Source organism: Crinia signifera, chromosome 2, assembly GCF_055691185.1.
Source record: "Crinia signifera chromosome 2, ASM5569118v1, whole genome shotgun sequence".
Taxonomy (NCBI): domain Eukaryota; kingdom Metazoa; phylum Chordata; class Amphibia; order Anura; family Myobatrachidae; genus Crinia; species Crinia signifera.
In genome coordinates, this window is record NC_139218.1 from 296985281 (window position 1) to 297002060 (window position 16780).

General features: G+C 41.0%; 1 protein-coding gene across 1 annotated transcript in view; it reads right to left on the bottom strand.

The window, feature by feature from the left end:
• Positions 1-941: 941 nt before the first annotated feature.
• The window catches only part of BORA (BORA aurora kinase A activator), a 37002-nt gene continuing 21163 nt past the window's right edge, over positions 942-16780 (bottom strand). Inside the window, exons 9-13 of the mRNA XM_083168871.1 lie at positions 15441-15594; positions 12682-13244; positions 12038-12169; positions 1815-1980; positions 942-1658 (exon numbers count right to left, since the gene is read on the bottom strand). Of these exons, the coding sequence (XP_083024997.1) occupies positions 1597-1658; positions 1815-1980; positions 12038-12169; positions 12682-13244; positions 15441-15594 (1077 nt within the window). The 3' untranslated portion in view covers positions 942-1596. The remainder of the gene's footprint in view (positions 1659-1814; positions 1981-12037; positions 12170-12681; positions 13245-15440; positions 15595-16780) is intronic.

A 16780-nucleotide genomic window follows, 5' to 3' on the forward strand; every position in this document is an offset into this window, starting at 1 on the left:
AAGCATTTTCACATCGATGACCACAGAGGTTACCTTTTATACTCCAGCAGCATTTATTCATTCATAATAAGACCCAAACCCCCTCTCCCATCGGCAGTTGAACATGTACAAGTCACTTCATCTTCATTATGCAATCAGCTGGACTGTCTAGCCAACATGGGATTATAAAACATAATTTGGATGTGAACAAATTTATTAACACCAAATTACAAATATGTTATAGGAATTGCCACCCTAAAAAAGTCCCTTGGTTTAAAAAAAAAAAAAAAAAAAAAAGAAAGAAGGGGAAAAAAAAAACCACCACACAGGGAAAAAAAGTCAAATAGTCAATGTACTATTGTACTCCATTGCTCCCAAATAGGTTATATCTATTCACATTTGCAGTACACTGTAAATTATTGAAATGGCAAAACACCATTACTAGTGATAGACTCTAACACAGCAGTATGATGTAAGAAAGGATGGGACAATTACATAACACTGTGTCAACTGTTACAAACCAGAATGCTACTGGGTGGTGAAATTACCATTTTATATAAAAACACCTAAAAAATGAAATGCATATTGAGGCTAGATATAATCTATATGGTACCAAAAATATGGCAAACCAATAAAAAACAAAAAAAAAAAAAAAAAACTTGACCACATTCATGCAATATTCAGGGTAAATTACTCCACACTTATTGTTATAAATTAAGTCACACTGATTCGAAAATGTGTAGTATTTGCTTCCACAGGACATACCATATATTTAAAATATATTGTCCTTTGAACTTCCATGTATACACAGGTATACACTCTATATCAGGCTTTCCCAACCATGGTCCTCAAGGCACACCAACAGTGCAGGTTTTAGTGATATCCAGGCTTGAGCACAGGTGACTTAATTGGTACCTGAGTGATTCTGATTAAACCATCTGTGCTGAAGCCTGGATATCACTAAAACCTGCACTGTTGGTGTGCCTTGAGGACCGTGGATGGGAATGCCTGCTCTATATAGATATAGAAGACCCAAAAAGGCATTTATAAGGTTAGGGTTTACAGAAACTGGACAGCTGTATTGAGCACAAACCAAGGTTGCCTTGATAGAGGCTTACATTTGTACTGCATTGTATTGTGGTGACCAAGGATTTCACAATTTTCTATATAAGTAATAATGGCCGCTCTTTTTACCTACGAGTACACAATCATTCGTCAATGTGCTTACTTAATATTAGACCGTCTACTGCTCTCCTTGGAGGTACCAGCAAAAATACATTTTTGCCAAGCAGCAAAGTATGAAAAAAAATAAAAAAAAGTGGGGGAAAAGACGTAAAACAATCAGAATTTACAATAAATTACAAAATCATAATGTAGAAAAATTATAACAGTCCTCATTTCAGTAACACATTACTCTGACTGTTCATTTTATTCTGCATCTTTGAATAGTCTTTAAAAAAATTTTTTGGGGAGCTGGCATCCACCGTCTCTAAATGAATAAATATGCTGTAAAGGATAGTGGAACCAGATCACCTCTTCACATTCATTGGTTCAATGTACGTCAAGTGAATCCGTGTTCACAGAAGTCGGGAAGGCGAGCCTTTTTCAGGTCAGCAGTTATTGCAAGTAATGTAACACAGGTTTTCCATCCATGGCTTGTTTTGGGCTCTGAAGCCGTGCTAAAGAGGATTAAAAGGTTAATTAAAAAAAAAACTAAAACTAAACTAAAAACACACTAATTTTAAATGTATGCATCTAGAATCACCATTCCCTTTCATTTTTGAAACTCTTGCTAGGAATTGAACAATTGAATAAAAACAAAATTGGAAACCTACCATTTTTGTTAAGGCGGTTAAACAGTGGGTCACTGCTGAGTTTCCAAGTTCCAGAGTGTAGCGCTGGGTGATGCGATTTATGGCTTGTTTTACGACTCTGACGGTCATATTCTGGAGACTCTGGTTCTTGCAGTTTGTAACCTTTAACGTCTAACGCTGAAAACTCCTTAATTGAAAGAGCATACGATTCAAAACAAAATATAAGTAAGAGTTACTGGGCAGAAGTCCCCACATTTGTGTTCTGACAAGGGATATGAATTCCATGAGGATAGATTTCACCTTCCCATCCCTCCTCTTACATGTGCTATGTACTACAGCAATTTTATGTCCGAGAGAACAATGGAGCTGATCGTTTTAAAGCTCCAAAGCAGGGACGAAGAAGTAGTCCTTGTGACTTCCACAACTTTAGCAGAAACATGCCAAATACCCTATTACAGCAGATATTACTTGACAAAATCTTTAGAGTAAAGGTGCCCATACACGTTACAATTATTGTATACAATATCGCATCTCATCGAATCTCGGTTTTGCGATAAGATGAGATGAGATCTAGTACAAACAGTATGTGCAGCACATACTTTTTGTACTAGATCTCATCGCAAAACCGATATGCGATGAGATGTGATATTGTATACAATAATTGTAACGTGTATGGGCACCTTAAGACTATGGATGAATACTGGATTCTGTACATGAACAAACAGAAAATTAAGTACCGGATCTTATGGTGCCCATACACAGTACAATTATTGTTTACAATTTGGACTAGATTGCATTGCATAGGTTTTGCAATGCAATGAGATGAGATCTAGTACAAAAAGAATGTGCAGCACATTTGAGCTGTGCAATGAGATGTGTGACAGGAGCTATGTAAATAGAAAAATGTGAGATACCCTAGTCATTGAAAGTGACAGAAGTTGTATGGCCAACAGAACTACACAAATAAGAAATCAGTCCAGTATATATACAGTTTTACTCTAGAATTTGGAGCCTAGTCAAAGCTAACTTTGCCTTTTATGGCACTCTGCTTTTGATTCTTTTACGGATATGCATTCGTTTGCAGTGATCTATGTATAAGAGACCAATTACAGTAAATATGTAATCTTGAAGTGGAGGGAGCAAAAACAACCACAGGAAAAAAAAAAAATACATGATAAATCAATAAGAAATTCTTCAGGAAATAAGGTTTAAAGTACCAGGGCATGCACAAACCACATGAAGTTTGAAGAGTCACTCTGGCTGTGTACACACCTAAAGATTTATCGGTCTGGTGGCAACAACAATCTTGTTGTACTGGAAAAAATGACAATCATTTCCTCTCAACAGCTTGAAACTAGAGATGTTCGGGCTCGGATTCCCCAGATCCGAGCCAGCACGGACGTCATCAATCCGGGCCCGGATATGAGCAGCGCTCGGCGCTTCCCGCCTGACTGGAATCCGGGCGCACGGGCAAAACGTCATCGCCCGGTGTCGGATTCTCGCGAGATCACGGAACCCTTAAATTCCGCAACCTCGCGCCGTCATCTTCACTCCAATCTCGGAGAAGGGTAGGGAAGGGTGTGCTGCTGCTGTGTGTGGTCTCTGCTGGAGCCCGTGCTGCTGTGTACTGCTCAGTGATCAAGACATCACCATTGCAAGGATGACTGGTGCTGTGTTCTGTCTCTCCTTTGTGCTGGGGCCTGCCTCTGCTGAGTCTGCTCCTGTATAGTCAGTCACAGTGTGATAGTGAACTGGTGCGGCTAGTGCCACTGCCTGCCCTGCACTGCCTAGTGTCTGCTGCAGTCTGCTCTCTGCTGTTGCCACTGGCTAGTGCCTACCAGTACCTATTGCAGTATATAATTCCAGTGTGCTGTTGCCCTTGGCTACCAGTACCTACCACAGTATATAATTCCAGTGTGCCGTTGCCACTGGCAGTGGCTACCAGTATTTTATTTATTGCAGTATATAATTCTAGTCTGCTGTTGCCACTGGCTACCAGTATTTATCGCAGTATATAATTCCAGTCTGCTGTTGCCGCTGGCTACCAGTATTATTTATCACAGTATATAAAAATCCAGTCTGCTGTTTCCACTGGCTACCAGTATTTATCGCAGTATATAATTCCAGTCTGTTGCCACTGGCTACCAGTATTTCTTGCAGTATATAATTCCAATCTGCTGTTTCCACTGGCTACCAGTACTATTAGTCCAAGGGTGCCCACATGTGTGCTGTATCCATCCAGGGGTCCCCACATGTGTGCTGTATTTGTCCAGGGGTGCCCCCATGTGTCCTGTATCTGTCCAGGGGTGCCCCCATGTGTCCTGTATCAGTCCTGGGGTGCCCGCATGTGTGCCGTATAATTCCAGGGGTGCCCCATGTGTCCCATATCAGACCAGGGGAGCTGCCCTTTTTTTTAATGAAAATAAATTTAAGGTGTTTTTTTTTTTTTTTTTTACTGCAAGGGCTGTTAAATGCGCTGTAGTCCAGGGGTGAGCCAAGAGTGCTGTATAATTCATGGGGTGTTGCTAAGTAAGGTGTGCTGCTCTTTTTATAAATAAAAGAATACACATTTTTATTTTTACTGCAGGAATTTGTCTGCCGTATAATTCCATGACTGCCGCCATGTGTGCCGTAACAGTCCAGGGGTGCCACCATCTGTGCCGTATAATTCCTGGGGTAAGCCAAGTCTGCCGTATAATTCATGGGGTGCTGCCAAGTGTGCTGTATTAGTCCAGGGGTGATGCTAAGCGTGCCATATCAGTCCAGGGAAGATGCTAGGTATGCCGTATCAGTCCAGGGGTGATGCTAGGTGTGCCGTATCAGACTAGGGGGGATGCTAAGTGTGCCATATCAGTCCAGGGGTGATGCTAAATGTGCTGTATCAGTCCAGGGGTGATGCTAGGTGTGCCGTATCAGTCCAGGGGTGATGCTAAATGTGCTGTATCAGTCCAGGGGTGATGCTAAATGTGCCGTATCAGTCCAGGGGTGCTATTAAGTGTGCCATATCAGTCCAGGGGTGATGCTACATGTGCTGTATCAGTCCAGGGGTGATGCTACCTGTGCCATATCAGTCCAGGGGTAATTCTAGGTGTGCAGTATCAGCCTAGAGGGTATGCAAAGTGTGCCATATCAGTCTAGTGTCTGTGCCGCACACTTGTGTGGCTTATCATAGTTATCCAGCTACCTCGGTGCAACCTTTTGCCCTAAAAACAATATTGTAAGGTGTGAGCTGATCAGAATAGACTGTAAATGAGTGGAAATGAATGTTTTTGAGGTTAATATAGCGTAGGAGCAAAACAAAAAAAAAATTCTGCGATTTTAGCAGTTTTTATGCTTTAACAAAAAAATCAGAACCCAAAACCCAAGAAATCCAAACACAAAACACTTAGGAGGTGTTTTGGCAAAACCCATTAGAACCCAAAACCTCAAGGTAATCAGAACCCAAAACCCGAAAAGTGGCCGGTGCACATCTCTACTTGAAACCAGACAATTGTCATTCAGACAAAATTGTCATCTGCTTTCATGCATCACCAGATTTTGTTCACACCAGACCAATTAATCTATAGGTATGTACCCAGCATAATGACAATGAATTCAGAGTCAATCACAGGTTGAGAGAATCTATCTGCATCTCCAATTACTAAGTGTATAAGGAAGTGAGGCAAAGTTTATAAATGAAGAATTTTGTTGCCATTAAATTCATGTATCTATCTGCAGCTCTCCCGATTCCAAAATTCATAGAAAAAAAAAAAAAAAAAGGTACTTGTGTATTATCACGGCGATCGCATACAATTCTATTATCATGTAGTGTTCTAGATTGGTTACTAGCATTGCTCAGTGTGCTGAGGGAAAAAATGTCTTGTTTTACTTACCCAGTATTTAACCCCTCCCTCATGCACCTGGGAAATGCTACTGAACTAATTGAGCATCTACCACTATCTGTATGTATGTTGTTAGAGGCAGAAGGGAGCCCATATTAGGAGGAGATGTGGGTCCTGATATGCCACATGGAGTAGTCTGGGGTTGCTCCAAGGTAGGTAGCTTTTAGTTTGGATATATCAAGTAAGGAGCCATTATCATGTGGCTCCTTGCTGGTTAATCGCAGACCCAATTTAGGGTAACGGTGGTGTGGGGTGCGGTGCTCCTGGACTGGATGGGCTGGGTGGCTTTAGTGCGGCATGCCCTTACATTCTATTAACACTTTTCCCTCACTAACACTATCTCTATCCTATTTTAATTACATTCATTTATCTTTCTCTTTTTATATAGCTTCGGCTTCCTATCACTAATTATTAACACTTAGTATATCACTGGCATGCCGCACTGGGCTTCCCAGCTTATGATGGTTTTTTGGGGTGCCGCACCCTGCACCTAGATATATCGCTAGGGACCCCCAATATACAGAGAAGCCTTGACGCGGCTTGGGGGCATAGCATACACCTGCGCAGGTATATGTAACCAATATCTCTGAATTCTATTATCATGTAGTGTTCTAGATTGGTTACTAGCATTGCTCAGTGTGCTGAGGGAAAAAATGTCTTGTTTTACTTACCCAGTATTTAACCCCTCCCTCATGCACCTGGGAAATGCTACTGAACTAATTGAGCATCTACCACTATCTGTATGCTTATCATAGTTATCCAGCTACCTCGGTGCAACCTTTTGCCCTAAAAACAATATTGTAAGGTGTGAGCTGTTCAGAATAGACTGTAAATGAGTGGAAATGAATGTTATTGAGGTTAATATAGCGTAGGAGCAAAACAAATAAAAAAAAATCTGCGATTTTAGCAGTTTTTATGCTTTTTTAACAAAAAAAATCAGAACCCAAAACCCATCTCTACTTGAAACCAGACAATTGTCATTCAGACAAAATTGTCATCTGCTTTCATGCATCACCAGATTTTGTTCACACCAGACCAATTAATCTATAGGTATGTACCCAGCATAATGACAATGAATTCAGAGTCAATCACAGGTTGAGAGAATCTATCTGCATCTCCAATTACTAAGTGTATAAGGAAGTGAAAAAAATGGGTAATGGAAATGGAATAAAAATATGGCAAAGTAGGTTTATTTAGAATTGAGGTATATCGAAACTAAAAAATGATTAAATGGTACCTGTAAGGATAAAAGAGTTAGTTTGTAATGTTTACACCCTTTTTTGAAAAGGTTGGTTGTATGTAAGGGAGTGAAGATCGTTCCGGTGCGTCTGACCCTGGCTTACCCTACTTTTGCTGATATTTCCTTCTCCGAGTTTGTCAGGCTTCCTTTGGAATGGTGTTGAGTTAGAGGGCTTCCAAGCGCAGAGACCGGCTGAACCACACTGATGTGCGGCAGCCGCTACGCTGATGCTCCGTCTGTCCCGATGAAGCCGGAAGTGGCCGGAAGTTGTACGGCGGCCGCAGAGAGAGCTGAAGGCGGGTGCAGGGGGACGTCTTGCCGGGAGATCTTCTTGTCTTCTGTCGGGTCCAACGCGTTTCATGCGGCATGCGCACTTTGTCAAGGATAGTTTACTATGCCAACATTGAGGCTATTTATTGGGAAAAAACTTTATTGAAAAACGGAAGTGACAATCCGGAAATTGGGTAAAAAAAGGTGGGAAACGCATGTCTTGCTGAATCCACTCCCTTGTTCAAAGTAAAAGGGGGACTTAAAAATATTACTTGATGTTTTTATAATAGGTGCAACTTACATAATAAAAAGATTATTATAATATAAATAAGCAAGTTAATAGAGAGCAGGTACCATTTATAAAAAGGCATTTAATTCTATTTCCAACAACATCCAAAAATTCCGACATTTTATTTTCTGCCGAAAATGCATAAAAGCATAACCAATCCTCCGGGAAGGCCGATAATTTCGGGTATAAATTCAATAAGTTCAAATCTTTCGACCTACAGACTTCTTCTTACAAGAACTGGTCACTCAGCAGAGAAGCTATCTTAAGGATACTACCAGCATACTACAAATACTACACACCTTGAAAAAAGCTCCCAAGAGGAGCGAAACGCGTTGGTGAAACCATTTGGGGCTGACTGACCTATTCAATTGGACCTACTAATTTTCTGCTGAGTGCCTGTTTAAAATCCCTGCAAAACCTCTTTTCTGCTGGACCATCATTACTGGGATCTCCGCCCATTTAGAGGCACCCCACAACATTTACTGGGCCAAAAAAACTACAGGGGGTTCTGCATCCTCCATCAAGATTGCCCGTGGGGTTACCCATACCCATCCATACAGCCATATATTTATGAGGAGAAATACCGATTCAGCTATATGTCAATGAGGAGAGATACAATCGAAACAGGACTTCATCACTAACCGGCCGGTTCATTTAATACGGTACCGTATGGACTATTATATCAGTCCTTTTACACCCCCTGGTTTTTCAGATTTTTATCTTGCTATAAAAAAATTTTTTTTTTAGCCATTTTACTGGGTTCATTACAAGATAACTAATTCTTATTGTCCTATTTAATTGTGTTTTAATCCTTGTTTTATCTGTCATTATTAAATATTTTTCACATGTTGATTGGCAACATAGTTTAATCTTATTCAACTTCATTCACCTACTTAGCGCAGTCACCCTTTTCTTTTTCTGTTTACCTTTTGGGGAGTGACACCCCCACAATACTGTACTGCAGCTTGACAGAACCTCTCTAGCTTCTGCGCCTCCACCAGATAACTCGGTTGTCTACCCCTTTTTTTGCCTACAAATACTAAACCAAATTGAATGGAAGGAAGAATATACACTGTGTACAGCTGATGTAAAATCACTTTACACCTGCATTGAACATGAGAAAGGATGTGAACACACCAGACATTATCTCTCCACAAATTCAAACCTCAAAAATGCACAAATAAACTTTATTATGGAAAATATTAATTTCATTCTTACAAGAAATTATTTTTGGCATGATGAAACCTTTTATCTTCAAAAGAGAGGGACCGCAATGGGGACGCCACTAGCGCCAAGTTATGCTAATTTATTTGTAGCAAAATGGGAAGATGATAACATTTGGACCTCAAATCCACACAATGAACATCTCGCACAATGGCATCGTTACATCGACGATGTGTTCTTCCTCTGGCAGGGTACAGAAGAACAACTCCAGTCATTCATCACCCATATCAATTCAAACCAATTAAATTTGGAATTCACTATAACACATAGCAAAAAACAAGTAATCTATTTGGACTTGGAAATCTTCATAGAAGACCACCTATTGAAGACAAGAACCCATGTGAAAGAAGTGGAAACAACATCCTACCCTCAACAAGCAACCACCATAACAAGTGGATTGAGAATATTCCCATAGGTCAATTCCGAAGACTAAAGAGGAACTGCACTGAGGATCAGACATTCCAAATCCAAAGCGAAAACATGAAAACCCAGTTCATAACCAAAGGATATAAAGAAAAACTCCTACAAAAACAATTAGAGAATGTGAAAAAAATTGAAAGAAAAGATTTACTCACATACAAAAACAAAAAAAAACCAACCCAGATCACAACTTCACTTTCTTCACTCAATATACTAGTAATTTTAAAATTGTGGAAAAACTCGTCCAAAAACACTGGCACGTACTTAGATTGGACCAGATTCTATTACCAGTGCTACCACAAAAACCGAAAATAATTTACCGTAAGGCAAAAAACATCAAGCAACAACTTGTTTCAAGCTTCACAAAAACAGACACTGAACCTACGAATGTGACCAGTAAAGGTTTTTTCAGCTGTTTAACTTGCAAGTCATGCAAAAACAATAAAAGATCCACGAAGCCAGTAACTGAATTCAAATCAAATCAAACAAACAAAACTTTCAAAATCCAAGAACATCTATCATGCAATTCCGAAGGAGTTATATACCTGCTGGAGTGCCAATGTGGACTCCAATACATTGGTCAAACAAAAAGAAAAGTGAAAATTAGATTTGCGGAGCACATCTATAATATTCTAAAGGGACTAACAACCCATAGTGTCTCCAATCATTTTTTAGAAAAACACAATAGAGATCCTACTGGCTTAAAGTGCGTAGCCATTCAAAAAATCAACCACAACTGGAGAGGAGGCGATTTTATAAAAGAATTGAGAAAAGCCGAAACCAAATGGATTTTTAATATGAAAACCTTAGACCCATTAGGCTTAAATATCGAAATAGAATTAAATGCCTTTTTATAAATGGTACCTGCTCTCTATTTACTTGCTTATTTATATTATAATAATCTTTTTATTATGTAAGTTGCACCTATTATAAAAACATCAAGTAATATTTTTAAATATTTTTAAGTCCCCCTTTTACTTTGAGCAAGGGAGTGGATTCAGCAAGACATGCGTTTCCAACCTTTTTTTACCCAATTTCCGGATTGTCACTTCCGTTTTTCAATAAAGTTTTTTCCCAATAAATAGCCTCAATGTTGGCATAGTAAACTATCCTTGACAAAGTGCGCATGCCGCATGAAACGCGTTGGACCCGACAGAAGACAAGAAGATCTCCCGGCAAGACGTCCCCCTGCACCCGCCTTCAGCTCTCTCTGCGGCCGCCGTACAACTTCCGGCCACTTCCGGCTTCATCGGGACAGACGGAGCATCCGCGTAGCGGCTGCCGCACATCAGTGTGGTTCAGCCGGTCTCTGCGCTTGGAAGCCCTCTAACTCAACACCATCCCAAAGGAAGCCTGACAAACTCAGAGAAGGAAATATCAGCAAAAGTAGGGTAAGCCAGGGTCAGACGCACCGGAACGATCTTCACTCCCTTACATACAACCAACCTTTTCAAAAAAGGGTGTAAACATTACAAACTAACTCTTTTATCCTTACAGGTACCATTTAATCATTTTTTAGTTTCGATATACCTCAATTCTAAATAAACCTACTTTGCCATATTTTTATTCCATTTCCATTACCCATTTTTTTAGTTTCTAGCGCTCCTTAAAAATACCCAATTCCTTTTAATATCTATTGGAGCTGCTCTTTATATCTACAAGCGCGGCAACCACCAAAAACTTCCCTATAAGGAAGTGAGGCAAAGTTTATAAATGAAGAATTTTGTTGCCATTAAATTCATGTATCTATCTGCAGCTCTCCCGATTCCAAAATTCATAGAAAAAAAAAAAAGAAAAAAAAAAAAAAGGTACTTGTGTATTATCACGGCGATCGCATACAATTTTTAATTGTACAAGCACCCTGATGGGTGCATACAATGTTAAATGCAACCCCATTGTCAACGCGACCCCCACTATCAACGACAACCCAAAGCGTGGCGAGCGTAGCGAGCCCGCGAGGGGCGGCGGTACGCGCCTTCCGACCTTTTCATACCCCCACTATTCTAAATCACTAGTTTTAATAAATATTAAACAAAGATTACGGGGGGTATTAAATCTCCCGCAGCCATCTCCCGACGGAGGAGATGGCTGCAGGACCCTATTCAATGCCGTCTTGAACGGGGGATCTTGGCAGAACAAGCCAGGCTTATTTATATACAGTTTCTTATATAGCGCAGCAGATTCCGTTGCGCTTTACAATAGTAGACAGTGATAAGACAAACTGGGCAACAACAGACAGACTTGGAGGTAGGAGGGCCCTGCTGCAAACTTACAATCTATAGGGATATAGGGGGAAACACAAGGACAGGCACCAGTAATAGCATAGCAGTTACAAGTCCAGAAGGGAAGCTATATAATACATAAGTGCCTCGGAGGGTTATGCATGTAGAACTTAAATATGATAGGCTTGCCTGAAGAGGTGAGTCTTCAAGCAGTCGGGCTTGTTCTGCTGAGAACGGGCTTGTTCTGCTGAGAACGGGCTTGTTCTGCTGAGAACGGGCTTGTTCTGCTGAGAACAGCTGGGAAGTGACAAGCTCCTGGCTGCAGCTTGCGGCCACACCCCCTTTGCATCCCGCTGCAGTCGGGACACTGAATACCACCTGCAAATTCTCAGTCGAGCAGACCGAGAACAGAACAGGACAGGGTCACGGCTGTCGGCCAGCTCGACAGCTGTAACCCAAGATTGAATACCCCCCTAAATGTCATTTATCTACACATAGGCATCATACACATTCCTGGGATACATTTACGTATGGTGTGAAAGTAATACGGTGGCAGAAATAGGAAGAAAATAAAAGCCAACACACCAAATATATTAGTATAAACTAATCTAACTCTAGAGCTGTGCATTCATTAGCATGGATGCATCAAATCTGCAAGTTAACAGTGCAATTTAAAAAATAAATAAAAATATACATACCTTTGCCTTGAAATTTTGAGACCCATTCTGACTTTCACACATCTGTGAATCATTGTCTTTGTAAACCACATCTGTGCCAATTCCATCCATTATACTGGACCCACATGTCTGTGTAGTGTAGCCACTGTCCACCTATATACAGAACAGGAAAGAATGAAAATTAACCCAGGTGGCCGGCAGTCCAAGTAGTATACGGACACTACCATCTAGACTAGCAGCCTAAAAGACGGCTCCAGAATGCAGACATTGAAGAGGATGCCTATGCCGGGATCCTGATCACAAGTATGCTGGACGGGTTAGTGGTAGGCAGGTGTTCGTGAGAGGGTTAGGTTTAAGTACTTGTGAGGGACTTTGGATTAGGCTGCGGCAGGGGAGTGTGTCTCTATATTTAGGAGGCATAGTAGGGTTTTGGACTAGCCGGGAGGGTTAGGCTGTAGGAAGGGAGGGTAAGTACATAATCTGTCCGCTGGGCACTCAGATGTATTCCCTTGCTAGACAATTCAACCCTTCAAAACAAAACTACTAAAGTCCCCTGCTACCACCACAGCACTGCCATTGGTAGCAGGATCCACTACGAAGGAGGAAAACCTAAGCATACTCCATTACCAGTAATATTTGAAGATACAGAGTATAGAAAATATTACCTGGATGCTGCTGTTGTCATAAGGAATGACACTGCTCTCTGCTAGTGGAGACATGCACATGTGGGAAGTCTCCACATTAAATGTATTGCAGGTCATGAAACTAGATGGCGTATTATCAGACACTACTGCATCCTTAACCCAGATGTGATCATCCTCATTTTCTCCAGGATCCACCATTTCTACAGTGTCATTGTCCTTACGGATATCGGTAGTATCTATAGTTCTTTGCTTTGTGTATACTTTAGATGCCAGTGTGCCCATTGAGTCCGCCATGTGGCCATCAGGTGAAAAAGTATCCATGTTATGGAGCTGCATTTCAGGGGACAAACTGGGTGCAGGTGGAGGATATTCTTTCTCCACTTCCTCCAAGTGATCAATGGGGAATGGTATTTGGAAAAGTGAAGTCCGATACTGTGCCGTTTCTCTGCAGGATTTTGATTTAATTTCAAAAATACTTTTGATTGGAGAACAGCCTTCAATTAAAGGACTTTTGGCACAGGAGTTATCCATGGAATTTGTAGCAGAAAGGGTCTCGGGTGAAAGGAAGCATAGCTTCTTCTGTTCTGTAAACAAAATGGAGTTCATTAGGTTTACAGATATCGAGCATGCGTGTGCCTAAAAGCGGTATAATACAAATTCAAAGCAGGTGCTACACTGTTTAAATAAATACCATTAAAAAGTTGCGCTGGAAAAAAAAGCATGCTTAATTGTTAAATATGTATACAGTCTTTAATGGAAGATTATTTTTGGTTTGTGTTTTGCCAGGGACAAATGGTTGGCAATATTTTCATCTTATTTTGTTGACTTTGTGAAAGCTTTATTGTCAGACTAGCAGACAAAATATATTAAACGGAGGGCTCTGAAAAGCAGTCAATAGTCCAGGTTTTTAAGTTTATCCATGCTTATCCACTGAGGACTTATACCCCTTTCACACTGCAGCTCTTAAACAGTACATTGCTGTTTTTTTTTTGCCTTTTTAAATGCAGTGTGCAGTGCTCCAGGGTGCTTTAACAGTTTAATACCAGTATTTGTTAAACTGTTAAAAAGCAGTGACCTAACCGTTTCAGAGCCGTTTTTGGGCAGTGAGAGAGGTCTATTTCTATGGCTTGAAACGTGTTCCTTGGGGAATAAACTGGTTGAATGTGTGAATGGTATTACATGCTAGTTAAAACGGTTTTCACCTGCAATTTGAAAGGGGTTTAGTGGCTCAGACCCATTTTAATGCCGGTTTGAAATACTGGGTCTTAAACGTTCAGGCCAGGCCTGTCCAAACTACGGCCCTTCAGCTGCTGTGAAACTACAAGTCCCATCATGCCTTGCCACAGTTTTGATATTAGAGAATGCTAAAACTATTGCAAGGCATGCTGTGATGTGTAGTTTCACAACAGCTGGAGGGCCGCAGTTTTGACATGCCTGGTTTAGGCAATGTGAAAGCAGTATTATTTATTTAGCATCACAGCACTGTGCTTAGCCATAAATACACAAAAACTTGGACCGTTGTGTGCTTGGATGACCATGTTTAGGCACCTCTGCATTAAAAGTAGTGTGAGAAATTTGTAATTAATTAAGACGGTCTGAACACGTCAAATAGGTTTTCAATAGAGTACTAAAGTGAAGGAAATTTCTATGCCAGCAAACTGAAAGCAATAAGCATCCATAATAATGCACAGGGCAACACATTGGGAAGAATTTGGCAAAGCCTCTTCATCTTCGTTGGACTTCACCTGATTAGGTGAGCTAATTAGGTGTTGCCAATAAATAACTTCACAGGAACTCATAACACAAAGTTACATCTGAGAAAGAACGGATTTCTCTGGCAATTCAGACCACCAAGACTTTAATCATAAACAAATGTTCAACACAATAGGCACTAGGGGATTATTTTGCATTACCACAAATACTCCATCAATACTCTTATGTAAAAAACAAGGGCTTCCCGACAACACCGCGCCTCCAAATCTGCAGCTCGGTTTCTATCGCAGGAGCACCACTCCTCCACAATACAGATATACAAAGAAAAATATAGAAACCAAGCGCTGATCCTATTCACAATTGGTGGGAGTAGGTTCAGGTAGGACCTTGTCTATCAGTACTGGTGTTGTGATCTGGGGGAACCTGAGCTCCGAAAAGAAACCCTTATGTGAACATAGGGACCAATATCCAGGTCAGTACATCCACCCTTAACCTCTGAAGCAGTAGATGACCTCTGAATGAAAAGAATAAAAGAAAACGCTATGTGTACATAGGGACCATCACTAAGGTCAGTGTGGTCCATTAGGTCGTTACAGCTGAAGAAATACACTCTGGGGGCGGTTCGAGACAAGGTCCTACCTGAACCTACTCCCACCAATTGTGAATAGGATCAGCGCTTGGTTTCTATCTTTTTCTTTGTATATCAATACTCTTATGTAGGCTACCACAAGAGGAGAAACAAGTTTAAACAAAACTCCCAAAGAGCCTGCATAATCGTGTAATCCCCCACTGCCAAGGGTTCCCCCAGTTCAAACATGGAAGTAACTTCCGCATTCTGCTTGGCTGCTACCAGGACTCTCCAATAAAGATATGGCCAACTGGAGAAAAGTGAATGATTTTTGTCCCTCCCCGACACTGTGGGTCTCTCCTCTGCAAACTTACAGTAATTGAGCACTAAACCCATTTGTATCCTACAAAGCATTTGAAAGATCAGTGCATCTCTCACATTTGTCACAGAAAGGAGAACCTGTGGGAAGAGATTTTTTTAGATAAACAGAACTACTCACCTGTTATTGGTGTTTTTCCTATTAAAGAAGATATGGGGGAAAATGCTGGAGACGTGGTTCTGAGAGGAGACTGTTCAAAGAACGTAGGACTTGCTATACTACCAAGACTATATGCCCTTCGTCCACCCTGAATGGGACTTGAAGAAAACTGACCCTTTAGGAAGAAAGAGAATATATGAAAATATATATATATTCACTATAATAACCGCTTGTTTCGAATTAGTCAAAAGTTATAACACCGGTATCTTAGGAATTAATGTAGATTAGTTATCATAATGCCCATGTGAGGCAAAAAAAAGGGGGATTTTTGTAAGAACTTACCGTTCGAATCCCTTTCTCTAATTCCATCCTAGAGACACAGCTCAACCATGGGATGTAGGAGGGTCCAAAAGGAGCCAGGCACCTATGCTAAAGCTTTTGAGAGGCAGGCTCCTCCCTTCTGCATCCCAGCATTCCTCACAACTGCCAGAGCACTCTAGAATACATTAACGCAGTACAACGCCTGAACATATTAATATGCACAATCAAGTAATTATAACCTTCACAACATAACAACACATGAAACAGCATTACTTACTGAGCGTAAAGGGAGGGATCGCTGTGTCAACAGGATGGATTCAGAGAACGGGATTGGAACGGTAACTTCTTACAAAAATCCCCTTTAATCTTTCATCCATCCTGGTGACACAGCTCGACCATGGGACATTCAAGAGCCAGTCCTTTGGGAGGGTACGCTCAGGCCCGCAGTTCTCATCACTGCTCGCCAAAATGAAGCATCCTCCGACGCAAACTCATGGGACCTGTAGAATTTGGTTAAAGTGTGAACAGAGGACCAAGTGGCATCCCTGCATACTTGTTCTGCCGTAGCCCCGTGGCGCACAGCCCAAGAGGCAACCAACCTACCTGGTGGTATGAGCATTAATTCTGGAGGGCATTGGGCTGCCTACTTTAGTGTAGGCAAAAGCAATAACCGACCATAACCACATAGCAATGGTCTGCTTATGTACATCATACAAAAACAATAAACAAGTCCGTTTTATGTAACTGCACATCAATGTGCAAAGCGCTAACATCCAATTTCTTTAGTTTGTCCCTATTCCTGACCTCCTCTGGAGGACTAAACACCGGAATCACAATTTCTTGGTTTAAATGAAAGGTGGAAACTACCTTACGCAAAAACTTAGGAACGGTTCTCAACACAGCCCTATCATCATCATCATCACCAAAAACAGAGACTTGCAAGACAAGGCCCCTAATTCAAATACACGCCTTGCAGAGGCAACCGCCAACAAAAAAGTCAGTTTCCAAGTAAGAAACTTATGGTCAGCAAACCTTAACGG